This window comes from Chenopodium quinoa, unplaced genomic scaffold, assembly GCF_001683475.1.
Source record: "Chenopodium quinoa cultivar QQ74 unplaced genomic scaffold, ASM168347v1, whole genome shotgun sequence".
Lineage (NCBI taxonomy): Eukaryota > Viridiplantae > Streptophyta > Magnoliopsida > Caryophyllales > Amaranthaceae > Chenopodium > Chenopodium quinoa.
In genome coordinates this window covers 1,394,149-1,420,978 of record NW_018744502.1, presented here as the reverse complement: position 1 = coordinate 1,420,978, position 26,830 = coordinate 1,394,149, and the positions used below count along the sequence as shown (strand labels likewise).

Here is a 26,830-nt window from a genome sequence, read left to right as displayed (position 1 = left end):
GTCGCCAACAAGTTTTAGAAACTTATAAACCGTTCACGGGTATAAAGGTTACACCCCATTCACGATCACGGGGATCGCTAACTGCATAGTGGTCTGGAACCATGACTGGATATTCGGGTATTATGGTACAAATCCAACCTAAAAGAGATTGAACCCGCCCAAAATCGGCCTCTACTTAATTCTTATGATATTCATGTGCGCTTTCTGATCAACATACATACATCAAATTAATTCTAAGTATATTTAATCCACGTTCGTTGATTATTAATGCACAATCAAATCTATTATTAGCGATCATTTGAATTAAAATCATATTAAGCCTAAATAAAATTATTAATTATCTTATTAGGCGTGATTTCAAGTATAAATTCCATTTAAACCTGCAAAAAAGGGCGTGATCAAGCAATAAAAATAAATCATGAATAATCAAGCAATGTATAATTGACACAACAATCATCATCATAATAATAATATCAAAACTTTATTAAAACATGATTAGCAAGATACTAGGCATGATACTAAACGGATTAATAACAAACCCTAGCATGTCACTAATAATAATGATCAAAGTTTTAGCCTACACATGATACTATCAATCTACATGACATTAGAAATATTAATTAACACCCTAAATATGACACTAGGAATCAAAATCAACATCCTAACATGATACTAGGAATTACTATAATATCCTAAGCATGATTTCTATCAATTAAGTAATCAAATTACTTACTTTGATGCCTCGTATCTCTTTCTATCAAAATAATACACACGTTAGTAAACTTCAAGAAAGATTAAATCAAATAAATCAAATAAGAATTGAAATATAGATTTGGGACCAAACCTTCAGAAATATCACCCTTTCACGTCAAGGTCGAAGGCAACTTCAAGATTGGCTAGGAGTATTCGAAGGTCGTGATGGAGGTATGGTGTTTGCTTGGGAAAAGTATTAAGGATGTATATTAGGACGTGTTTAGGCTAGGCTAAGAAAAGAATCAAGAGAGAGAGAGAAAGTATTGGAGAAGGGATTAGATGATGATTGTTGGTGATTGAAAACAGGGTGAAACGATCTATATTTGTAAGTAAAAAAAAAAGGGTCAGAGGATTAGAAAAGATGCAGTAATCAAATGAAAGTAAAACAGGTTCCATCGCAGTGCGACAGGTCCATCGCAGCGCGATGGGACTATCACGGTGCGATGATCATGCAATTTTGCGGTTTTTGTTTTTATCATAAATTTTGATCCAGAAGTTGGAATAAGATAAATAATATATCGTTGGAAATTTATATATGGAAGTCTAATTTACAACCCAATTGGAATCAAATTGATATCTTTTGTATAATAAAATATATAATCAAAATAGTGGAACAGTGTCAGTTTGGTATTTCAATCACATCTTTTTCGTTATAGCTCGAAATTGGGATTAAGATATATCATTGGAAAGATAATTTCAGTGCAATACAACCATCCAAGATTTGGATAAAAATTATGAGTCACGAAAATCAACGTCTTTAAATTCGAATGGAACAAGGATTTTCAAAAAGAGGAGTTTTATTCAATTTCAAACTCTTTGATCTTTATCTTTTGGAAAGGATAGATTAGAACCTTCTAGATACTTCTAGAAGTTCATAATGAATCCTAATTATTTTAGGATTAGGATTAAGGTATTTGGACCCTCACATTATCATTGGGTCGTAGGTAGGAAGGACCTAGGTCCGATTTGGGCTTGGTTTAATATTTTGGCCATAACTTCTTCGTTATAAGTCGGATTTTGGGCTTATAATATATTGTTGGAAAGCTATTTTTAAACTCCATCTAACTAAACAATAATTGGACAAGTATTATGGAACAAAATAGATTGTTTTGGACGTTTTATAAAGAGGATACAAAATGAATGATCTTGGTTTAAAACATTTAAGGAAGGGTTAGAAATGGTCAAGAATCTAAGACGTGAAAGGTACTCATCACTGGGTTTGGCTTTTGGGGAAACACAATCAGGTGTCTACAGTTTGCAATGCCAATCTATAAGCAACTTTACCTATTCTTTTCCACATATCGTATGGTCCAATGTACTTTGGGCTCAAATTCCTTTTCTTCCCAAATCTCATCGCTCCTTTCATTGTTGAAACCTTAAGCAAAACCTTATCACCCACTTGGAATTCCTCTTCTCTATGATTTAAATCTGCGTAACTCTTTTGTCTATCTTGAGTAGCTTGAATCTTAGCTTAGGTTTCTCTCACTTGTTTCGTGGTTTCTTCTTAATTGAGGACCTAGAACTATTCTCTCACTAATGTCACTCCAACATAGAGGAATTCTACACTTTCTTCCATACAAGGCCTCAAATGGTGCCATGCCAATGCTTGCATGGTAACTATTGTTGTAAGAGAATTTTACCAAGTCTAAGCTATCTTCTCATCCACCTTGGTAATTTAACACACATGATCTTAACATATCTTCCCAGGTTTGGATAGTTCTCTTAGATTGTCCTTCCGTGGGTTAAATGTTGTACTCATCTTCAATGTCGTACCAAAGGTCTCCTGAACACTTTTCCAGTTGTTCAAAAGAAACCTAGAATCCCCATCAGAAACGATATCCTTAGGAACTCCATGTAGCCTCACAACTTTTTTGATGTAAGCCTTTGCAAGTTGTTCATTTTTCAAGTCTCTTTCATTAGTATAAACACTTCCGATTTGGTAAGTCTATCCACCACAACCCAGATGGTATCATTCCCATTCTTAGACTTAGGTAAGCTAGTGATAAATTCCATCGAGACGCAATCCCACTTCCAAGCCGGGATCTCAAGTGGTTGCAATCCCAATTCTATCTAAACTTTCTGACAGGCTAGACATTTGGCTACAAACTCTGCCACTTCCTTCTTCATTTTAGGCCACCAATACACCTTTTTCAAATCTTTGTAAAGCTTATCTCCTCCTGGATGTTTTGAATAGGGTGTATTGTTCCCTTCTTCCATCAACTTCTTCTTCAACTCCTCACACTTTTTTGGTACACACCACCTCCCCTTGAATCGAATACTTCCATCATCATGGATTTTGAACTCAGTCGCCTTCCCTTGCTTGACCTTCTCCCTTATGCGATCTAATTTCATATCCCCTACTTGGTTATCCATAATCTCATCAAATATCGTTGGTTAGATACTCAAATTATTAAGCATTCCTTCCATCGTTCCATGTGGTACTACCTCGAGGTTTAACTTACTCATTTCTTTAAAAAGTTCGTCTGCCACTACCAAAGCGGTAATCCCATGAGCTGCTTTACGACTCAAAGTGTCCATGACTACATTAGCTTTTCCCTCGTGGTATTGGATATCTACGTCATAGTCATTGAAGAATTCTAACCACCTCCGTTGTCTCATGTTCAATGTTGATTGCGTGAAAAGGTACTTCAAACTTTTATGGTATGTGAATATCCTACATTTCACTTCATATAAATATTGTCTCCATATTTTCAATGTAAACACTATTGCTGCAAATTCTAGATCATGAGTAGGGTAGTTAACTTCATGTTTCTTCAACTATCTTGATGCATATGCAATCACCTTCCCATGTTGCATCAAAACACATCCAAATCCATTCTTAGATGCATCACTATACACATTTTAAGAACCACTCCTGTTTGGTAGAGTCAACAATGGTGTTGTTGTCAAACTCTTTTTCGAGGTTTGAAACGCTTCTTCACACTTATCACTCCAAATGAACTTAGATTCCTTCTTCTATAACGAAGTCATAGGTCTAGCTATCTTCGAAAAGTCCTTCACAAACCGCATATAATATCCTGCTAGGCTTAAGAAGCTTCGAATATCTGACACATTCTTAGGTGTAGGCCACCCCTTCACAACTTTAATATTTGCAGGATCTACTTCCAATCCTACCTTAGATATAAAATGTCCCAAAAATGCTACATTCTCCAACCAAAACTCACACTTCGAGAATTTGGCATAAAACTGGTTAGTCTTTAAAGTAGCTAATACTGATCGTAAATGCTTGCATGGTCCTCTTTATTCTTTGAATAAACCAAAAGATCATCAATAAACACTACCACGAATTGGCCTAGGAAAGGTTGAAACACTTTATTCATCAAGTCCATAAAAATTCCAGGTGCATTTGTCTACCAAAAAGGCATTACTGTAAACTCATAGTGCCCATATCTCGTTCTAAATGTGGTTTTCGGAATGTCCTTTTCCACAATTCGTAGTTTATGATATCTGGACCTCAAATCAATCTTAGAAAACACTTTTGCACCTTTCAACTGGTCAAACAAGTCATCGATCCTAGGTAAAGGGTATTTGTTCTTTATGGTTACCTTGTTCAACTCCCTGTAATTGATGCATAGCCTTATTCTACCATCTTTTTTTTTCACAAACAATACAAGAGCTACCCATGGTGATGCACTTGGTCTTATGTATCCCTTCTCCAACAAATCTTGTAACTGATTCTTTAATTCACTTATCTCAGCAGGTGCCATCCAGTATGGTGCCTTAGAGATAGGTGTTGTTCTAGGTACTAAGTCTATGATAAAGTCTATGGTTCTTTTTGGCGGCATAACTGGAATCTCTTCTGGAAACACATCTAAAAACTCCTTTACTACTTCAATATTCTTTAGTTTAGATGGTTCCTTATACTCCAAGTTTCTCACACTACAGAAATAGATTGGGTTTCCCTTCTTCATATACTTTGCCAACTTCATCACAGAAATGATCTTAGTATGCCTGGGTTTTCCATGCCTCCAATGGGTTACGTTCTCTCCCTGAACCGTTTTTAAGTGGATTTTCTGTGATTGACATCGTATCTCAGCATTATAGCGACATAACCATTCCATTCCCAGAGTTATATCAAGGACTCCTAGTTGAAATTCAATCAGGTTAGACACAAACTCCTTCCCTTTAATATCTATAGGTACATCCTTATAGACCCTAGTACAATGAACTACACCCCCAGTTGGAAGTTCTATAGGAAAATCTATGTTATCTACAGTTTTCAGACAATGCGATAGTTTTGGAAGCATAGCTTTAGAAATGAAAGAATATGTTGCACCAGAATCAAACAAAACTTTAACAGGAACTAAGTTCATAGAAAATGTACCAGTAATGACATCTCTCGTTGCGTTAGCCTCACGCGAACTCATCACATTAAGCTTTCTTAGTGTTCCACCCTTGACTTGTGTGTTACCACCATTGGTATTTATATTTCTATTGTAAAACTGTGCTCCTTTGTTCACTTGATTTCCATTGTTACCCTGACATCCTTTCTGTTGATTCCAGTTCTGTCCACTACCCTTAAATTGATTGTTTCCTTGACCCCCTTTATTCTTAGAATAACACTCTTATGCCCTGTGTCCTTGTTTGTTACACGGGTTATAAATGACTAACTTTCCATCACAGTCCTTCCCTGGGTGACTGTTGGAACATCTCTTACAATAGTATATCCTTTGGTTATGATCTCCAGGCTGGTTCCTATTTTCCCTAGGAAAATTGCACCCACCTTGGTTGTTTCTATTGTTCTGAAAGTTATAACCTTGGTGGTGATTAAACTTTTTCTTCTTGAAGTTATTTAGGTTCCCAGATGGTCCAGAACTAGTCATATGCTCTTTTCTTTTCTCCTTAGCATCCAACTCAGCCTTTTCAGCTTTTTCCTTCAACTCCAACGCATGTAAATGCGCTGCCCTACCATACAACTCATCCAAATTGTCAAACACTTGTCCTGACAACTTGCCTTGTAGAGAAAGAGGCAATCCCCTTTCAAACCTTCTAGCTTTCTACCTATAAGTAGCCACAGTAGTTTCAGCAAACCTATACAGCTCAATAAACTTAGTGTAATACTCAGTCACCGAAATACTTCCCATTTTAAGTTCTAGGAACTCATTAGCTTTCTGCTTTTGCAAGAACATTGGGTAGAACTTATCCCTCAATTGCTCCTTGAACACATTCCATCCAAAGTTAGGTAATGCTCTCACAGTTTGTTCATTCTACTGTCACCACAAATCTTCTTCACCCCTTAAGTAGTAAGTTGCACTACTCACTTTGGACTTATTGGGGCATGCTACTGCCACAAACAACTTGTCGAACTCCCTCAACCATTTCTCAAGGATAGTTGGGTCAGGTTCCCCCTAGTAGGTAGGAGGTTTGCTTTAGGCTATCTTCTTAAACAACTCCTCAGCAGGGTCAGGATTGTTATTGTTATTCCTTTTAGTTAACTTTTGATTTACAGTAGCTAGTTGCCTTACTACCTCATTCAGATCATTGTTAATGTTGTTTTTCCCTGCCATCCTAGTCCTCCCGAATAAAGAAATGAATACTTTTAGGTTGGTCACAACTCTCTTGTAACTAGACGACAACCATGCTACTTTAATCCAAGCATACAAGCAGTAATTTTGAATTATAGTTGTTTGGGGTAAAAAAATACCCCCTATGCCACGTGGCCCAATACCGCGCTGACATGTGGCAGCCCTTCAAAGGCCCAATGGGATCCAATCGGATGATGACACGTGGCATTGTAACCCTAATGGGGGAGCAGATCTTCATATGCTATAAATAGAGGAAATTCCTCATTTATTACATATACATAAATACATACACAAAAACAGAGCAATATTAATTGCGGAATCTCTCTGAATTAGGGAGAAAAACCCATTTACTTTCTGCACTTTTACCCATCCGGAATCATACTAACTTGATCGTTGGAGGCAGAACTCTCCCAACCGGAGTTTCGTGGTTTTGCAGGTACAGACGTCAGGCGCGCATTCTTAGAATTGTAACTCTCCCGAGGGATTCCAAAAAACCCCCGAAACATTTGGCGCCGTCTGTGGGGAGAGTACTTTTGAGATGACATCCGACACTTGTTGGGTTTCGTAGTGACCCTCACTACTCGGAAAGAAATCCGCTAAGACCCGCCCCCATAATAAATGCAATTAACAAGCAAAACAAAATTAAAACACAAGAAAGGATAAAAGATTATACCTTTGACGCGTGCTTCGCTCAACTATGAGCTCTTACTTGAAACCCGAAAATATGAGGTATCCAACGGGATCGTACCCTCGAACCCGATCCGAGTGTCCTAAGTCTCAAAGGTTAGTCGAGACCCGGACAAATAAAACTATGAGTTTTACAAATCAAGGTTTACTGAAATCAAGAGTTGCCTTTTAATTCCACTCAAGGTTGTGTCTTTCCCAATACCCATGCCTTTGGTATTTATAGGGAAATGCACCCTTGAACTTCATTTTTCAACCAATGTGGGAGAATGAATAATTTTGATGATTAATTTATTTCCAAAATAAATTAATAATTAAATCAATCACAATGCAACAAGTGTCAAGGAGAAAGAGAGAGTTAGGTGAGGACCAAAGGCTTGGGGGGACCATTGCCTTTATCCCCAAGCAATGGTCCCCACTCCACAAAACCGCCTCAAGCAAGGGCTGCTGGGCTGCTGCCAGCTAGCACGCCAGCTAGCAGTGCCAGCTAGTCCAGCCAGCTAGCACCAGCCCAGCCAGCAGCCTCGCATCCCCAGCCAGGCAATGCGTGCTGGCGCTGGGCGATGCTTGGCGCTGGTGCTGCGTGCTAGTGCTGTGCTATGCTAGCATGCTGGCACTGGCCCAACACTCCCACGCAATCTCTCGCACACACACGCTTCTACGCATAGCCATGCCAGCCAAGGTCACGCACTTGCTAGCATCGCATACCCAGCACACTCCTCGCCCACACGCACACACACCACATGCATGCGCACCAACACGCATACGCACCACACGCAATGCTATCCTAACCAGAGTGCCTAAGCACGCAAGGGCCTAGCATGCGTGCTAGGCGATGGTGCGAGGCATGCTATGGCCTGCGATGGTGCTAGGGACGCAATGGCCTGCGATGGTGCCAGGCATGCACGTACACGCACATGCGCTAGTGACCAGCACTGCGATGGTGCTGTGCGTGGTGATAGTATGGTGCGATAGTGCCTGCGCACATGCACACACACATGGGTGCTGTGTTTGGTGCGATAGGGTAGCGATGGTGCCTAGGCATCATGCAAGGGCTGCGATAGCGCCTTGGCATGTTGCTAGGGCTGCGATAGAGCCTAGGCACTCATGCCTCGCCTAAGACACCATGGTGCGCCTAGCACACACATGGTGCACCTAGGCTTGCGATGAGCTAGCCTAGCCTAGCTACGGCCACACTCATACTTGTTGCTTGTGATTTTCCAACGCTCGGTCTCGACGCCCTAGGCACGATATCCCACGTCTGTATTCGTAAAACTCTGTCGACTCATTAAATCCTTTGGATTAATTCGTCGTCTCGGATCGGTTGTTCGATTGGGTTCGACCCGAAGGGTTCAGTTAAGATTAAGCTGTAATATTAATTATACCTTAATATTACTAATCGGAAGAGACCTCCACCTAGGCATTCCGATCACTTGACCTTACTGAAGAATTAGCTCTGTAATAATTCTGAACCCTCTATCAGAATAATACACTTGTTGGAAGGACACCATTCCTTTCAACACTGTACTTCTTGTTGAGGGCAAACGGCCTTCGGCCGAGCCTGAGGTCCACACGGACCAGGATAGTGGTGACGACTATGAGGTCGACACCTATGTGGCCCCAGACGGGTCACTTCGATCATGGCGCACCCGTTCCAAAGAAACAAAGGAACGGGGCCAAGTCAAAGCTGGTCCTAGCAACCCAGCCGGCAAGCTTGCTGGACAACCCTAGGCGATGGAGGGCACAACCCCTGTCACCAGAGACGAGCTCATGAAATTCATGATGAGTTTCAAAAGGAAAATCAAGGACATAATCAAGAAGTCGACTGGTTTAAACAAGGGTCAGCCGGCAAAGAAGCCTTCTCCCTCCGGGAAGAAGCAGCTCAAAGACCGGGTGCCTACTCCTCACCCTAAACCAAAGGGGACGGATGGGCCCCTGATCGATCTCTCCAAACTTCATTTCCCTGAATCAGGGCAAAGGAAGGCCATCCGGAAAGTACAGCCGGATGGGTCAAAGAAGACTTACTCTGACGCCCGGATGTTCATCCGGGAGAAGAGAAGTCAACACATGTCTGAGTCGGCCTCAACGTCGACTTACCCAGACAGTTTCCGTAATACTTCAATGAAGCATTAGGAGACACATCAAGGGAGTCAATCATGCGGCATGTCCGCACGTACTGGCCCTCACATCATCCAGCTGGTTCCGTATGTGCCTCAACAACCATACATTCCGTATGGATCACCATACATGCATCCGTCCCCCTTTGGGGGTCAAACGGCACATCAGGTCCAACCTATGGACTAGCAGCTCCGGTTGCTAAACCTTGGGGAACAACCTTCGGCTTTCTCCAGGGAGATAACTGAGGCGGCACAGCCGGCCAAGGTTAAAAATGTGTTGGTCGGTACCTACGACGGTACCACCAACCCAGAATACCACCTAATGGCGTACACCAAACTCATGTACCTACAAGGGTTGGATGACGCCGCCTAGTGTCGATGCTTCTCGGCAACATTGAAGGGCATAGCCCAACGATAGTTTGGCAACCTGCCACCCGGGTGCATCAACAACTTTAAGCTTCTTGTATACCATCTCTGCCAAAAAGACAAGTCTCGACCTAGGGGCTATTTAGCAGGGAGACAAGGAGGGACTACGGTCCTATGTCAGGCAGTTCAATCTGATGAGAATTCAGATTCAGGGGCTGTCAGACGAAGTTGCATACACAGACTTCTTCAAGGGTCTGAAGGATGGGTCGACCTTCAAGTTCGACCTAGTCCGTAAGAGGGGGCTACCCTCCAAGAGGCTTTGATGGAAGTCGAAGCCTATATACAGGCGACAAAACTCTGTTCCATCAAGCACTTGTCGGAGCCCAGACGGTCCGACAAGATGGATGGTCGGCTTGCCAAGCCGGCCAAAAAAGAATAGGGCAAGAAAAGAAAAGAAGTCTAGGCGGCGGATCGCTCTGGTCAGTCGTCCCAGAAGAAACAGAGAAAGTTGGAACCGTATGACCCCAAGTACGAGTTCAACAAGGACTGCTCCTCCATCCTCATGGAGATCAAAGACCGGTTAGCTCTTGAAAAATCGGCTGGTATGAAGAGTTCTATCAAGAACCGTGACAAGAGCAAGTACTGTCACTTCCATGAGGACATTGGCCATGACACCAATGGTTTCTACAGTCTAGGGCGGCTATTGGACCGTCTGGCTGACGAGGGGGCTCTGAAGTCCTACTTGGTGAAGTCCAAGGGTAACCCCAAACCCAACAATTGACAACCGTCAAAGAAGCCGGCTGTGAGTTCTGATACTAATGAAGAGCACATCTTCACCATAGCAGGCAGCTTCGCAAGCGGTGGTCCTACCATCCGGGGTACCAAGGATAACATCCAGAAACTATCTAACCCAGAGGATGAGGGCCAGGCGTCGAAAGACACCTTCCCTTAGGTCTTCATCTCTGAGAAGGATCGGGGTATGGTCAGGCGGCCCCATGATGACCCTGTAGGGTTTCGTAGTGACCCGACACTACGCGGAAGGAAACCCACCAAGACCCGCCCCTTAATTAAAGCAATTAAACAAGCATAATAAACTTAATCAAACAAGATTAAGAATAATAATTATACCTTTGACGCGTGCTTCGCTCCCAAAGAGCTCTTACTTCAAAATCCCGAAAAGACGAGATCTCCGACGGATCGTACCCTCGACTTGACCCGAGCGTCCTAAGTCTTGAAGGTTAGTCAAGACCCGGACAAAATAACTATGAGTTTTACGAATCAAAGGTTTACTCTTTTCTTAGAGTTGCCTTTTTAATTCCACTCAAGGTTGTATCAAATCCCAATACCAAGCTTGGTATTTATAGGGAAATGATCCCTTGATTTCCAATCTCCCATCAATGTGGAAGAGTTGGTGAAATGATAATTATTTAATTCCAAAATTAAATAATTAATCAATTCAATCACAAATTGACACATGGCACAATTATAGAGAAAGCCAAGTGAGGACCAAGGCTTGGGGGGACCATTGCCTTAATCTCCAAGGCCATGTATTGGTCCCCACACACCATGCCCAAAACCGGGTCAAGGTGTGCAAGCTGGCTGCCAGCTAGCGTGCCAGCTGGGGCTGCCTTGCTGCCCAGACCTAGCCAGCTAGCCAGTGCATGCTGCTGCTGGGCTGTGCTGGTGCTACGTGCTGGCGCTGGGCGCTGCTAGCACCTAGTGCTGGCACTAGCCCCTAGCAGCCCCACGCACACATTTCGCGCATCATCGCTAGCACAGTCAGCATGCGTGCTGCTAGCGAGCCACGCATGCTGGCCGCATTGTGCCTCGCACCATACGCACACATACCTCGCAGCCTCCTTCGCACTACCCACGCATCATGCGGCAGTCGTGATGCGTGGTGATGCTGGGCTGCTGTGCGTGGCCTAGCACCATGCTGGCGCACAGGCCCCTCGCATGTGGTGCGATGCTTGGTGCTGCAATGCGAAGGCTAGCACACAAGCCAGCACGCACATGGTGCGCCAATGCCAGGTAGGCACCCATGCTAGCACTTGGTGCCTGCGATGGTGCTGCCATGCCAGGCACGCACGCACGCAGCACCCAGTGCTTGCCATGGCGCGCCTGGTACCTACGATGGTGCTGCCATGCCAGGCACGCACGTACGCAGCACCAGGGCATGCGATAGTGGGCCTGGTGCGCCCATTGCTAGCGATAGGTGCCATATGCACCCAGGCACCCACGCTAGCATGCTGCTAGCTTGCGATGGGCTGCCTGGTGCTTGTGGGGCTTGCGATGGCTGCCATGCGCATCCAGGCACCCATGCTGGCATGTTGCTAGCTTGCGATGGGCTGCCAGGGCGCGCCTAGGCTGCGATAATGCCTAGCACACACATGGTGCGCCTAGGCTTTCGTTGAGCTAGCCTAGCCTAGCTATGGCTACGCTCATACTTGTCGATTGTGATTTTGCGACGTTCGGTCTCGATGCCCTAGGCTCGATTTCCGACGTCTGTATTCGTAAAACTCTGTCGACTCATTAAATCCTTTCGGATTAATTCATCGTCTCGGATCGGTGATTCGATTGGGTTCGACCCAAAGGGTTCAGTTAAGATCAAGCTGTAATATCAATTGTACCTCGATATTACTGATCGGAAGCGACCTCCACCTAGGCATTCCGATAACTTGACCTTACTGAAGAATTAGCTCTGTAATAATTTTGAACCCTCTATCGGAAGAATACACTTGTTGAAAGGACATCATTCCTTTCAATCTCCCACTTGTCCGTTTGGACAAGTGTGCATACAGTGTATAACTCATTTCCTATGTCACTTAATGTTTCTTCGTGAACTATAAGGTAAGATTCTTTGCCATCCTTATTACGTTCAGAAGTGTTTCTCGATCTCCGAGTTCGACTGTCAATAAGCAGATTATTTCTAAAATCCATCTGAGCACGGCCATGCATTTTTACAGTCTCGCTCTTCGAGCGGCCTTTTAAACAACAAAACATTTTCCCTATTGTTATTAGGGGGAAAATCCCAGTCTTGTATTGTAAGTTCTTCTTACTAAGAGGACATTGTCTCCCGAGTGTTCCCGTTATGATCCCCAATTACGGAAGACGTTTGGAAACATCAAAGAGTCTAGTACTCAAACAAGAAAAATTCACACTACTCATGGTCGGAGGAAATAAGTTCTGATAGTCATAATGAGAAATGTACTTATGACAAAATTTAAATTTTCTTAAAGTACTCTCATAGGTCTTATCCAGTACAGTTCTAAACTGTACCTGTGCAAATGATTTATGACCGTCACGTCCTCGCAGCACAAGAAACGGTGCTATAAATCATACTACACACTAATATATGGCGGTCATCAATCGTCCATCTGTTAGATGACCTCGATTAGGGACACTTTTCGATTTAATATTCAATGTTCACTTAACAGGTGTTTCTTTATTCAAGACATGGTCTTGATACCCTGTTTTGAATATTTCCGTAAATCGAATGGACTCATTATTTAATTCTAAACCACAATTAAATAGTAATGGAGTGAATGATAATTTTGCACAAAAATTTAATTACTCCATTAACGAATGGTTTTAATACAGTGTCTTACATTAAATATCCTATTTAATTAAAACACATGTACAGGGAATTTCAAAGCCAGTCTCCAACATGCTTGTTTCCTATTGCCTCAATGTGCTTGTTGTGTTTCACTTGAGGCAAAGGTTTAGTCAAAGGATCGGCTACATTATCATCCGTGTCGATCTTACAAATTCTGATTTCACCTTCGGATTTCCATTCCCTTATCATGTGAAATCGCCTTTGCACTTGTTTGACCTTCTGGTGTTCTCTCGGCTCCCTGGCCAGAGCGATAGCCCCATTATTATCACAATAGAGGTCTATCGGTCCCTTGATTGAGGGTACAACACCAAGTTCACTAATGAACTTGCGAATCCAAACAGCTTCCTTGGCTGCTTCTTAAGCGACCAAGTACTCGGCTTCAGTTGTAGAGTCTGCAGTGGTGCTCTGCTTGGTACTCTTCCAGCTGAACGCTCCTCCATTCAGACATAATACAAATCCAGACTATGACTTGAAGTCATCTCTGTCAGTCTGGAAGCTAGCGTCGGATTAACCTTCAACAACCAGTTCTTTGTGGCCTCCATACACCAGGAATTTATCCTTGTTCCTTTTCAGGTACTTAAGGATATTCTTAGCCGTACTCCAATGTGCCTCTCCTGGGTTCGATTGGTATCGATTGTTGTACTTAGGGCATACGATACATCTGGCCTTGTACATATCATGGCATACATGATCGATCCGATTAGCGAAGCTTATGGGATCTGATTCATTCTTTCTCGCTCAACAGGTGTGTGGACACTGTTTCTTGCTGAGAGTTATGCCATGGAACATGGGTAAATGGCCTCTTTTGGCATTCTCCATGTTGAATCGAGCCAATACCTTATCAATGTAAGTACTTTGGCTTAATCCAATCATCCTTTTAGATATATCCCTGTAGATCTTGATGCCCAATATGTACTGTGCCTCTCCTAAGTCCTTCATTGAAAAGCACTTTCCCAACCAGCCCTTTACGGACTCCAATGATTTTGTGCTGTTTCCAATGAGCAGTATGTCATCGACATACAGGACTAGGAATGCAATATCACTCCCACTGACCTTCTTGTATACACAAGACTCATCTGGATTCTTGATAAAACCAAACTTGCTGATGGCTTCATCAAATCGCAGATTCCAACTTCTGCTGGCTTGCTTTAGTCCATAAATGGACTTCTTCAGCTTGCAAACCTTTCCAACGTTGCCTGGATCGACAAAACTTTCTGGATGTGTCATATACACAGTTTCTTCCAAAATCCCGTTAAGGAAGGTGGTTTTGACATCCATTTGCCATATTTCATAATCGTAATATGCAGCAATCGCTAGGATGATCCGGACGGATTTTAGCATTGCAACTGGTGAAAATGTTTCGTCATAGTCAATCCCATGGACTTGTCTATAACCTTTTGCCACCAGTCTAGCTTTGTATATCGATACATTTCCATCCTTGTTTGTCTTCACTTTAAAGATCTATTTGCAACCAATGGGTGTATAACCCTCGGGCAAATTCACCAAGTCCCAGACTTGATTTTCAGACATGGAGTCCATCTCGGATTTCATGGCCTCTTGCCATTTTGCAGAGTCGGGGCTCGTCATAGCTTGCTTGTATGTCGCCGGCTCATCACCATCCATAACTAGGATGTCCTGATCATCGGTTAAGATGATACCGAGGTATCTGTCTGGTTGAGATCTTTGCCGTTGCGACCTACGTAGGGTTATCAGTTGAGCATTTACATTGTCTGTTTGACTCTGACCAATCTTCTTAGATGCTTCCAAAGTATCTAGATTGTCAGTTTTGTCAGGTTGACATTGTTGCTCGTCCTCTCGAACTTCGTCGAGTTCGATTTTTCTCCCACTTGTCATTTTGGAAAGGTGATCCTTCTCCAAAAAGATACCATCACGAGCAACAAACACTTTGTTCTCGGATTTATTGTAGAAGTAATACCCTTTAATTTCTTTTTGATATCCCACAAAGAAACACTTATCCGATTTGTGGTGAAGTTATTCCGAAATTAATCGCTTGACATATGCTTCACATCCCCAAATCTTGAGAAAAGACAACCTAGGAGGTTTCTTAGTCCATAATTCATATATAGTCGTTTCAACAGCTTTTGACGGAGCTCTATTCAGTGTTAGTGCTGTTTTTTGTAGCGCATGTCCCCAGAACGAGATAGGGAGTTCACTAAGACCCATCATTGACCGAACCATGTCTAAAAAGGTCCGATTCCTCCGTTCGGACACTCCGTTCCATTGAGGAGTTCCGGGAGGTGCCAACTCTGAAAGAATGCCATTTTCTTTCAAGTGATCGTCGAATTCATGGCTCAAATATTCTCCACCTCGATCCGATCGAAGTGCTTTAATTTTCATGCCAAGTTGATTTTCAACTTCTTTCTGAAATTCTTTGAATTTCTCAAGGGATTCAGATTTATTCGACATTAAGTAGACATAGCCATATCTACTATAATCGTCGGTGAAAGTGATGAAATATCGGTAACCTTGTCTTGCGGGTGTGCTCATTGGTCCACATACATCCGTGTGTATTAGACCTAATAAGTCACTTGCCCTTTCTCTCAACTTGGAGAATGGTTATTTTATAATCTTGCCTAATAAGCATCCTTCGCAATTTTCAAACGACTCTAAGTCGAATGAGTCAAGAACACCTTCTTGCAGAAGTTTCTTGATGCGTTTGATATTAATACGGCCAAGACAATGCCACAAGTAGGTTTGATTCGACTCGATGGTCTTAGCTAGTGGCATCAACCTTTGTCTAATCTTATGTAAAACATTCAATTTAATTGAACATGAACTTGTAAGACAAACTTGAAACAACTATTGTCAAAGTCTTACACTTGAAATTCCTAGGCGTCCAACGCCGTGGATCATAAAATGTTCAAAGCATGATGAAAAATTAGAAATAGTTTAATTACATGTCATAGACAAAATAGTGCATGCAAGCACGACCGAAAAACCATCTTCGTCGTCTTCATGCTCTTGCACCAACACTTGATAAGCTTCTCACTTGGTCCCTGAAAAGGAAACATTAAGTGAGTCATACTTGGTATCTAATACCTTTGATAAGCTTAATCCACAAGTGTTAAGGAAGATACATGAGGCGGATGCTGCATTCCTCTCCTCCTCTTCCCGAAAGAGCTTGCATTCTCTCTTGAAGTGGCCTTGCCCGCCACAGTAGAAGCAACGCATCTTAGCCTTAACCTTGAGATCCCTCCTTCTTGATGGTCTTTTGGTTGCCCCAATGGAGTTGGCCCGGTGAAGTAGCTCCACCACATTCTTCAAGGAATGTGTCTCCTTTGAATCAGAAATATATGCCTTTAATGCATCATATCCTGAGTGGAGTAAAGTGAGCAAAATATGACCAGCCATTCCATCTTCTAGTGGAATTCCGAGGAGTTCCATGTGCTTGAAGAGCCTAGTCATTCTTGCCACATGGGGTCGGAGGGGCATACCCGGTCTCAACTTAGTGTTGCAGACCGTAGACCAAAGATGGTACCTCTCTTTCGCAAGACAACCTTGATCCGATGGCTTTACATTCATGTCCGTGAGTGACCTAGTCACTTCAAACAGGAGTCCATCATTGTTGTCGTTGAAACTCTTGGAGAATCTCACACCGACAACATCCCTTAGTCCTCCAAGGAACAAGTCCGGGAAAGAGAATGGAAGTTTTTCTTTCCATTCTTCCGGGATGGAGTTAGCCATGAGTTGTGACACTAATTTGCAGTCATTCGACCATGCGCAATAAGTTTCGTCACTCAAGAGGGTCTTGGAACAGAGAGTTGGGAGGGAAGTATCCAGAACATACTCCTTGGAACAACTCCGGAGAGTTCTCCTGAGTTCTTCTTCCCATTCATCAAGGTTTGTTAAGTTAAGCTTGATAGCTAACTTTTCGGGGAGCTCCGGGCACATTTGGTTGTTGTTTGAGTTACATGCAGACATGATTCTACAATTGAAAGAATTTGAAGTGAAAAACCATTCATACATCAATAAGTTGAATTCTAAAGTGTTCATGCACATATTCAAACTTATTGAACATTTTATCCACGCATTTTAAAAATGTCCCTTATGGGTGAGAATAAAATGATTCCGAGATCCCAAAGATCAAGAAATGGTTAAACATGCTTTGGCTTGTCTTAACCATTAAATATCTTAAGGTAAGCAATCCAATTGCTAATAGCTCCAATCTACTCTCTGTTTGATAAAATGTCGCATCTAATGCATACTTGACATTTTATCTCTTTTGCCACGACATCTAAGGACTCCTTACTGATATCGTTGAGCTTAACCAAGACAACTTGTATACCTAGTGTTTCGGGGTTTTTAGATGTGTCCTGCGGGAGAGTTACAATTCCAAGAATGCCCTTCGCCGCCTGTACCTGCAAAACCACGAAGACTCCGGTTGGTTGGAGCTCCGCCTCCGACGATCAAGTCAGTTACGTACAGGAGGAAGATGGTGCGTAAAATAGTCAAATTACTTCTCGCGTGATGGGAGAATTCCGCAATTAATATGGCTCGTTTTTGGTGTAAGTGTATTCAATTTCCTTGAATGTATTAATGAAGTGAATCAATATTGAATTGCCTGCCCATTAATGAGGACTCTCCCACTATTTATAGTGGGTAGACTTAGTTCCCCATTTAGGGTTTCTAGGACACGTGTCAGTAGGGGATTGGAGCCTTGCTGACCATTGGCTGGGTGCCACGTGTCGCTAAGCCACAGGGCCACGTGGCTGGGGTATTTTTACCCCAAACATTTGCCCCTCTCAAGTGCTGACGTGGCAAGGTACCACGTGGCGCCTGAGAAGAGAGCTGACGTACGCAAATTTTTTTTTTTTGAAACCTCTTCAAATTCTAACTGAAAGAGGAGGGAAAAGCAGAAGGGGAAGAGTCGCGTCCCTTCGCCTTCTTAGGCAACCCATATAAATAGGGGAAGAAGCACACGAGAGCTCATTTACAAACTTCGTGAATTTTCTTGAATTTTGAGAGCATCCGGCATTCGAGAGCATCCGGTACTTGAAATTCAGAGCAAGCGGAGATTTGATAATTTAGATCAGCCGGTTTTCAGACCGCCTGTAATGTAGCAAGCAAGCAAAAGTTTTTCGTGAGGGTACCCCAGAGAACCCCGCCAGTCTTCAAACCGTCTGTGTCTTCGCAAGCATCCCCAAGAAATTTCTTGAGGTTTCAATACTCTTCTACTCTAGGTACCGTCTCTATTCCTTCTCGCTTTTCCATATATTTTCGTTTGCGCCTTTTGCTAAAATTTTTGTTTAAAAGTCTCATAGGTATATGGACCCTTTATACCCAGACCCGGAACATAGTTGTGAACTCAGCCGGTCAATTAGTACGGCTGAGTCTAGAACTGGATCTGCCGCCTCTAATCTTTGGAATTTCCCCTTTTCAACGCCTATATTGACCGACTCTGTGTTTGTGCAGGACACAATGGCCAGAATTAGGGGAACAGCTATGGACCCCAATTACAGAGGCGGAGACTCAAATGAGTTATCGCCTGAAAGACAAGGCCCGTACGAGGTGGCTAGAGAACCATCCGGTGGCACCCCCGCCACCCCAAGCGATAGTATTCTAGGCTCCTACAACTAGCAGACCTCTCGGGCTCAGGAGGCTGAGCAGCCAGGAACTGCCAATGAGGGTCCCAACTCCCCATCCGGCTCTGATGACGGTCGCGTTGAAAGCAGTAGCTCCAGCTACTTGACCATGTCAGAAGATAGTGAGGAGGCGGAGAGGCCTTCGTGGAAAAGTAGAAACGACCCTCTCATGATCGCCGTCTCTCTCAAAGACCGTGCCCTCATGCGGTCTTCTCTACTAGACTTTATTACCAAGAGACCGCTTGGAAAAGGATACAAGATGACCGTGCCAGGGGAGTTCGGGACGGTTGTATGGGAAGATGACCAATCCAACGCTAACAGTTGGTTTGGGTGCTATGAGGCGGCTTTCCTAGCCGGTGTCCGCTTCCCCCTTTATAACACGATTAAGGCCATACTTAGGGGATATGGCCTAGGCGTTTGGCAACTCACCCCAAATTCTTGGGTGAACATTCTAGGGTACATCGCCGCCTGCGAGATGCAGGATCTCAACCCCGGCTGGGAGGCGTTTGCCCATATGCACTATTTGAGCAGGAGCCCAGGCGGCTGGAGAGCCTGGTACACCTTGACGACTCATCCTCAATACATGATGACCCTGGATAAGCCGTCTAAGTGGTCGGACTGGAAGAACCGGTTCTACCTGGTCCCCGTCTAAGGAGGAGAATAAGGAGTATTGGACCTACAACCGGAAACCAAAGCTTTTGGGGCAGAAGTGTCGGCTGCCCTCAGTTCCATATAATGATAGGGAGGCCATTTTGGACTCCGGAATTTTTGAGCTGACCTCTTCCTCTCTCTCAACCGGAGAGATAATAAGGGTACCCAAGACTGGGTGCCCAAACACGAATTTTTTAAGGACGAGTGCTTCTTGTCCGCCTGTGGGCTTAGCAACATGTTTGAAAGACGTAGGTTACGAACCCTAGCCGGTTAATTTTATGTCGGCTGACCTTTTTCTTTTGATTGCAATGCAAAATTATCATGATTCTGACCGGATGTATTTTCGTTTTGCAGAAGAAGCTAAAAGCATGCTGCCCACTGCCAAGACACCTGCAAAAAGGCTTCAGATATCCGAAAGGAGAATCTGGAGAAGAAGCTTGCCGCTCAGGCGGCTAAAAAGGTTAGCCCGCCTGACCTTCTTTATGTGCTGGCTTTGATGCTGTTTTAGCTATTTATTCACCTGACCGTTTGTGGTCTTGTTTCAGGATGGGGGTGTTATTCCCTGCTCTCTGCAAAAACAGATCCGGCCACGGCCGTCTGTTGAAGAACCTGCACTTAAGGTGCAGAGAACCGCTTCTACCGCCCGGGCTACTACCGGCGGTAAAACAATAAAGACCCCAGGCAGGTCTAACACTGAAACGACCTCGGAAGAGGTCACTCCAATAAGGACCGCAACCGGTCCATCTTCTACCGGAGGCCAAAGGGCTTCCCAAAAAGGTACAAACCCCTTCAACCTCACGCTGCTTGACCTACCCATGCGGGTTAAGTCATATTCCGCATCTCAGCCGGGAGATTCTCCGATCAGCCGGCTGTCCGTAGGCGGAGCATACGCAGCTTTCTCACCGTCTGTTTCTGGTGCAGATAATTCTCCTCGCTGGCCGGACGCTGCTCAATACGCCCGGGCCATGCTGAAAGCCGTCCCCCGGGACGAGAAGGAGGCGATTCCTGGAATCAATACCTTTAATGCCGACCGTGTGATGGTCGACTTGGCCGATGTAAGTCAATGAGTACCCACCCGGCATTCGATTTGTAGTATACCCATCCGGTTTTTCTACTAATATCGGCTGTGTTGTTGTTGCAGGCACTACTCCGCGTGGAGGGGCTCAAGAAGGCCTACATCCGCAAGCAGGAAGAGGTAAGAAGAGCCAAACGTTCTGCGGATGACGCACATAGCGTTGCCCACTATTCCATGATTGTGCATGACTTAGAAACTAAATCTATAATCATGTAACAGGCGGATCAAGTCAAGTCCCTCCATAACGCCCTCAAAGAGTCGAAGACAAAAATAGACAACCTCAAGGCGGCCCTGGATAATGCTGAAGATGAGCTCAAGAAGCACGAGGAGCCCCTCAAGCGGCATGACCAGGCAGAGAAGAGCAGCAAACGGCTGCAACTAGAGAATGACCACCTGGTCAAGGAGGCTGCTGGATGCTCAGCGCAACTTCCAGACCACTCTTGAAGCTGATCAGAGTCGGCTCATTGAGGAGAATGAGCAGGACTACGAAAACCAAATGAAGAGGGCGTTCTCCATTATCCATCCGGGTACAGACTACAACGTCTGGGAGCTCGCCTACAAGTACGCAGACCTTGCCATTCTGGCTGAGGAGGAGGGCAAGCCGGGACCCGAACCCTATGAGCAATGGGTGGAAGCCGAGTTCCAACGAATGCAGGCGGAAGCGGCTGGTATTGAGGCAATAGTCGAGGATGAGGTTGCTCCCGGCTCCGTTCCTACCACCGACCCTGCTAATCCGGATGGAAACCAGGCGGAGGGTGACCGTGTGACTGTGCAGCTAGAGTAGCAACGACCTCCCGGCCTGCGCGCCGTGCATTATTTTGTAATAGCGCCGGAAGGGTCGGCTTACTCTGCTGTTGTCTTTTATTTTGAATACTGATATTTTCACCGGCTGTGCCGGTTTATTCTGTAAACAATTTTATATTTTCACCGGCTGTGCCGGTTAATTCTGCTACACTTCCACCGGTTGATCCGGTTTTGAAAGAATTTGTTTTTCGAATATTTCTTTTTGAATGAATGTGTTTCCGCATGACTGGTTGGGGGTAGGATAGGTAATTGCCCCTGGATAGGAGGCTGGCATAGGTGAGATGGTGCCAGGCGGCTATAAATATGCTATAGCGCAAATGTTAACGATTAAGCAAAGTGCTAAGTGCCAACCGTAAGAACGAAGACCTTTTCATAGGATTTAGGGTGTCAATTTGCCGGTTGGGCTTTTGCAAGAACACCACTTCATAGATTATGGCCTAAACCAAATGCTTGGGGCCTGCCTTCTCTTAGTTGATTAGGCGGCACTTTAAGTACCGGCTGTCCGTTTTTAGATCTGCATGTTTGGGAATGCTAGCCCACGATTCTTTGGTGCCATGGATCATTCAGGCGGGTAGGACCGCCTGATTTTTGATCGCTAGAACAATTTTCCACCCGAATGGGAGATGTTCTCTTCGATGAATTCACCCGAATGGGTGTCACCGGTTGATTTGTTAGTTTTCAGGGCCGCTTGTGTTGGGCACAAGACACGGCGCATGGAAAAACGGTAAGTAGGGCCGCTTGTGTTAAGCACAAGACATGACGCATGTAAGCATAATATGTAGTAAATCTCTCATTAATTATACATAAATCTACAAAAGCTATACAATTTCTAGAAGTAGTACTTTTTAAGATTGTCTACATTCTAGGTTCTAGGCAGCTTTCTACCATCTGGTGTTTCCAGGCGGTATGTGCCGTCTCGTACTTCTTCAAAAATCCGGTAGGGTCCCTCCCAGTTAGGGGTTAATTTGCCTTGTTCATTGGCCCTACCGGTTGCTTCCATTTTGCGAAGCACAAAATCTCCTTTTTTCAAGGGCCGTTTGTGAACCCGCTTGTTGTAGGCTCTTGTCATTCTCAAGCGGTAAATCTCATGACGCAAGGCTGCGTTGCCCCTTCGCTCTGGGAGAGCATCCAGTGCAAGCCACATGGCTTCCCAGTTGGCTGCCTCATCATATAGCATGATGCGAAGTGTTGGCTCATAATGTTCAATAGGAAGCACCGCCTCAGTGTCGTATGTCATAAGAAATGGGGTTTCACCGGTTGCCCCTTTTTCAGTGGTCCTGATGGCCCAAAGAACATGGGGTAATTCCTATGCCCATAGTCCACTGGCTCTTTCCACCTTCTTCTTTATACCGTCTGAGATCAGCTTATTGAAAGCCTCAACTTGCCCGTTTGCCTGAGGACGACCATCTGATGCAAAACAATGGGAGATTCCTTGATCTCCCAACCAGCTCTTGAGGACAGGCGTTTCAAATTGTGGTCCGTTATAAAAAACCATAGACATTGGAACACCAAACCGGGTGATGACATTTCTCCAAATGAAGGAGATAACGTCCTTTGTTTTTATGCCTTTGACCGCCTCTGCTTCAACCCATTTGGTGAAGTAATCCACTGCCACCAAAATATATCGACGACCGCCTGAAGCAGGCGCATAAGGACCCAGAATGTCCATGCCCCACTTTGCGAACGGAACCGGACTATGGATGGCTGTCAAGTCAGTTGCCGGTCGATGTATCAACCGGGCGAACTTTTGGCATTTGTCACACCGTTTCACCAAATCCATGGCGTCTACCTCAAGAGTGGGCCAAAAGTAACCCTGCCGTCTAGTTCTTTTTGCCAAGGACCTGCCGCCTATGTGTGAGGCACAAAAACCCGCATGCAGATCCTCTAAAACCTCTCTTCCCCTTTCTGGAGTTACACACTTTAGGAACGGTTGTAGGTATCCCTTCCGGAAGAGTTCTCCATGATGCATAACGAAGCTCAGAGTACGCTTCTTGAGCGCCATTTCTTCAGAAGGGTCATCCAGTAGAATGCCGTCTGCCAAGTAAGCCCGGATGGGGTCCACCCAGGTGGAACTTCGGTCTAGGATACCGATGGGGTCATGATCAATGCTTCTTTTCTCAATAACTTCCTAAAAAACCGTCACAGGAGGCGGATGATGCCAATTCGGAAAGGGCATCCGCCTGATTATTCTCGGACCGAGGCACCTGACTTAGATGAAATTCATCAAGTGACACGGCCTCTTCCCTGACCGCCTGCAGATATTTGATCATAGCCGGATGGGTGGCCTCGTAGTCACCATTGTACTGGCTAACGATCAACTGAGAGTCTGAGCAGGCGCTGACTTTTATTGCCCCTGCTGCCTTACACATGCGTATACCGGCTAGCAGGGCTTCATACTCTGCCTCATTATTTGAGGCTTGGAACCGGAACCGTAGTGCATATTCAAACTTATCCCCTTCCGGAGAATGGCATATAACGCCTGCACCACAGCCGTTCACTGTAGAGCTACCGTCTACGAATAACTTCCAAACCTGGTCAGGATTTTCCGGTTGTACCAGTCTAGTCATCTCGACAATGAAGTCGGAAAACGCCTGACCTTTCACTGCCCGCCTGGGCTCAAAAGTTATCTCGAGGCTTTGTATTTCAACAGCCCACTTGATCATTCTGCCGGATGACTCGATAATGGTCATTGGGCGCTTGAGCGGCTGGTCTTTATATACAATCATCGAATGAGCTAAAAAGTAGGGCTTCAACCGTTTGACTGCGACGAATAGGGCCAACCCAAATTTTTCGATCATAGGGTACCGGAGTTCAGCATTTTTAAGCACGTGGCTGATGAAATACACCGGGAGCTGATTACCGTCTCTCTCCGCAAAGAGAACGACACTAAGGGCATGATCAGAGACGGCTAGATACATATAGAGGACCTCCCGGGGCAGGGGCTCACTAGCCTTGGCAAAGAGTGCAAGTGTTGCTTTAGCTTCTAAAATGCCATTTCTGCCTCTTCACCCCACTCAAATCTAGACCTCTTCTGGATGGCCTGGAAAAAATAGAGGCACTTGTCACCGGACCGGCTGAGAAATCTTCCCAACGCCGCCAGGCAACCGGTCAATTTCTGGGCTTCTTTTACAGTGCGGGGAGAACGCATGTCAATGATCGCCTGTACTTTTTCCGGATTAGCCTCTATGCTCCTTTGGTCGATCAAAAATCCGAGAAACTTCCCAGAATCAACACCAAATACACACTTCTTTGGGTTAAGCATGACCCGGTGCCGCGTGAGTGTGGTGAATGTTTCTCGGAGGTCCAGTAGGTGATCCGTCTTTAGCTTGGATTTGACTATCAAGTCATCAATGTACGCCTCTACATTCCTGCCAATCTGATTGATGAAGACGGTGTTTATCATGCGTTGGAATGTAGCCGGTGCATTCTTTAACCCAAACGGCATCACCTTGTAACAAAATAACCCCTGATCAGTGACGAAGGCCGTCTTTTCTTGATCTTTTTTCCACAGGGGTATTTGATGGAAGCTTGAGTAGGCATCCATGAAACTCATCAGAGCATGACCGGCTGTAGAGTCGACCAGACTGTCGATCTTTGGAAGCGGGTAATTGTCCTTTGGACATGCTCTGTTCAGATCTGTGTAGTCTACACACATCCGCCAGGTACCATTCGGCTTTTTCACGGGGACAACGTTTGCTACCCAATTCGGGTAGTAGCATTGCCGGATGAACCTAGCATCTAACAGTTTTTTGACCTTAGTCGCTGCCGCCTGAGATCTCTCTTCACCGTGATCCCTCTTTTTCTGCCTGACCGGCTTCTTTTTAGGATCCACGGCGAGCTTGTGGACGGCTAGATCCGGGCTGACGCCTGACATCTCTTCCACTTCAAAGGCAAAGATGTCTTTGAATTCTTTGAGCAGTTGGAGCAGGTCTGCTCCCAACCATTCATAAGCAACCGTCCCAACCTTCAAGGTTCTGTCGGGACGGCTGTCGTCCAGGACAACATCAATGCAGTCACCAGCCGGCTGAGGTCGTTGGTCATCTGACCTTTCCCCGGCTAGTGATTGCTATTGTTCTTGCTTGACGGGATCCGTCTGGTCCGCCTTTCTCTTCTTACCGGTTGCTCTTAGAGCCGGGACTGCTGTATCGCAGTTATCAAGGTCTATGGGCTTGCCGTCTCCGGCTGCCCCCATAGTAGGTCTGACGTCAGAGAGATAGAACTCCCTAGCCGTCCTCTGGTCCCCCTTCAGGGAACCGACTATACCATCGTCCTTTTCGAATTTGACAAGCATGAGTGAAGGAACGATGACAGCCTTGGACTCATTGAGGGTCGGACGGCCAAAAATCATGTTGTAGGCGGCAAGTTCTTCTACAACCAAGAATTTTACCACCATATGGCGCCCTTCCCCCTTTTCACCCAGCCGGATGGGAAGATCTATGCTTCCTACCGGATGCACTACGCCTCCCCCAAAACCAACAAGCGGGTGAGGCGCCTGGTGCATGTTACTGGATTTGTACTTGAGCTTGGTCAAGCACTGATAGCTGATTAGGTCAGACGAGCTCCCGGTATCTATTAGGATCCGGCCAACCCTCTGATTGGCAACTTTACATTCGATGACTATGGGATCACGTGAGGCCGCCTAACCTTGCCTCGGTCCTTTTTAGAATTAAGGACCTCAGGAAACGTGTCTTTTGACTCCTGGCTCTCCTCAACTGAGTTGACCAGCTTCCTGATGTTATCTTTGGTTCCCCTAATAGTGGGACCCCCTCCGGCAAAGTCGCCTGCTATGGTGAAGATGGTCTCTTCATCCGTTCCAGAATTGGCAAGAACAGCTTTTGCCACCTGCCCTTTCTTGGTCAGAGTGTTACCCTTGGCTTTGGGCAGATAGGACTTCAGAGCCCCCTCATCAGCCAGACGGTCTAATAGCCGCCTGAGGCTATAGCAACCATTGGTGTCATGGCCAACGTCCTCATGGTACTGGCAATATTTGCTTTTGTCCCGACTGCTTACGGGACTTTTCATCACAACCGGTTTGTCGAGAGACATCCGGTCCTTGATCTCCATGAGGATGAAGGAGCAGTCCTTTGTGAACTCGTACTTGGGGACGTACGGTTCTGATTTCCGTCTGAGCTTCTGAGCCGGCTGACCAGATCGTTCTGCCGCCCAGACCTCTTTTCTCTTTTTTTTTCTTTTTTGGCCGGCTGTTGTTGTTGCCGGCTGTCTCTTCTATCGGTCTTTTTGGAATCCGACGGCTATTTTACAGCACAAAGGTCCGTCGCCTGTATATAGGCTTCAACTTCCATTAACGCCTCTTGGAGGGTGGCTACCCTTTTCCGGACGAGGTCGAACTTGAAGGTTGACCCATCCTTCAGACCCTTAAAGAAGTCTGTGTAAGAAACTTCGTCAGACAATCCTTGAATCTGAATTCTCATCAGATTGAACCGCCTGACATAGGACCGGAGCCCTTCTCTGTCACCCTGTTGTATTGCCCCTAGATCGAGGCTATTCTTTTTGGAAGGGATGTTCATTGAGAAATTTGACGTAAATAAGTACGCCAAAGTCTTGAAGCTGTTGATGCAGCCAGCTGGTAAGATACCAAACCACCGTTAGGCAAT

General features: G+C 45.0%; 1 protein-coding gene across 1 annotated transcript; it reads right to left on the bottom strand.

Moving 5' to 3' along the window:
• Positions 1-2,443: 2,443 nt before the first annotated feature.
• Positions 2,444-3,126, bottom strand: LOC110698159. The gene is made up of 2 exons (XM_021875566.1): positions 2,830-3,126; positions 2,444-2,698 (listed from the first exon to the last, which is right to left on the bottom strand). Exons 1-2 carry the CDS (start codon positions 3,124-3,126, stop codon positions 2,444-2,446), a joined length of 552 nt encoding a protein of 183 aa, XP_021731258.1.
• Positions 3,127-26,830: the final 23,704 nt, after the last annotated feature.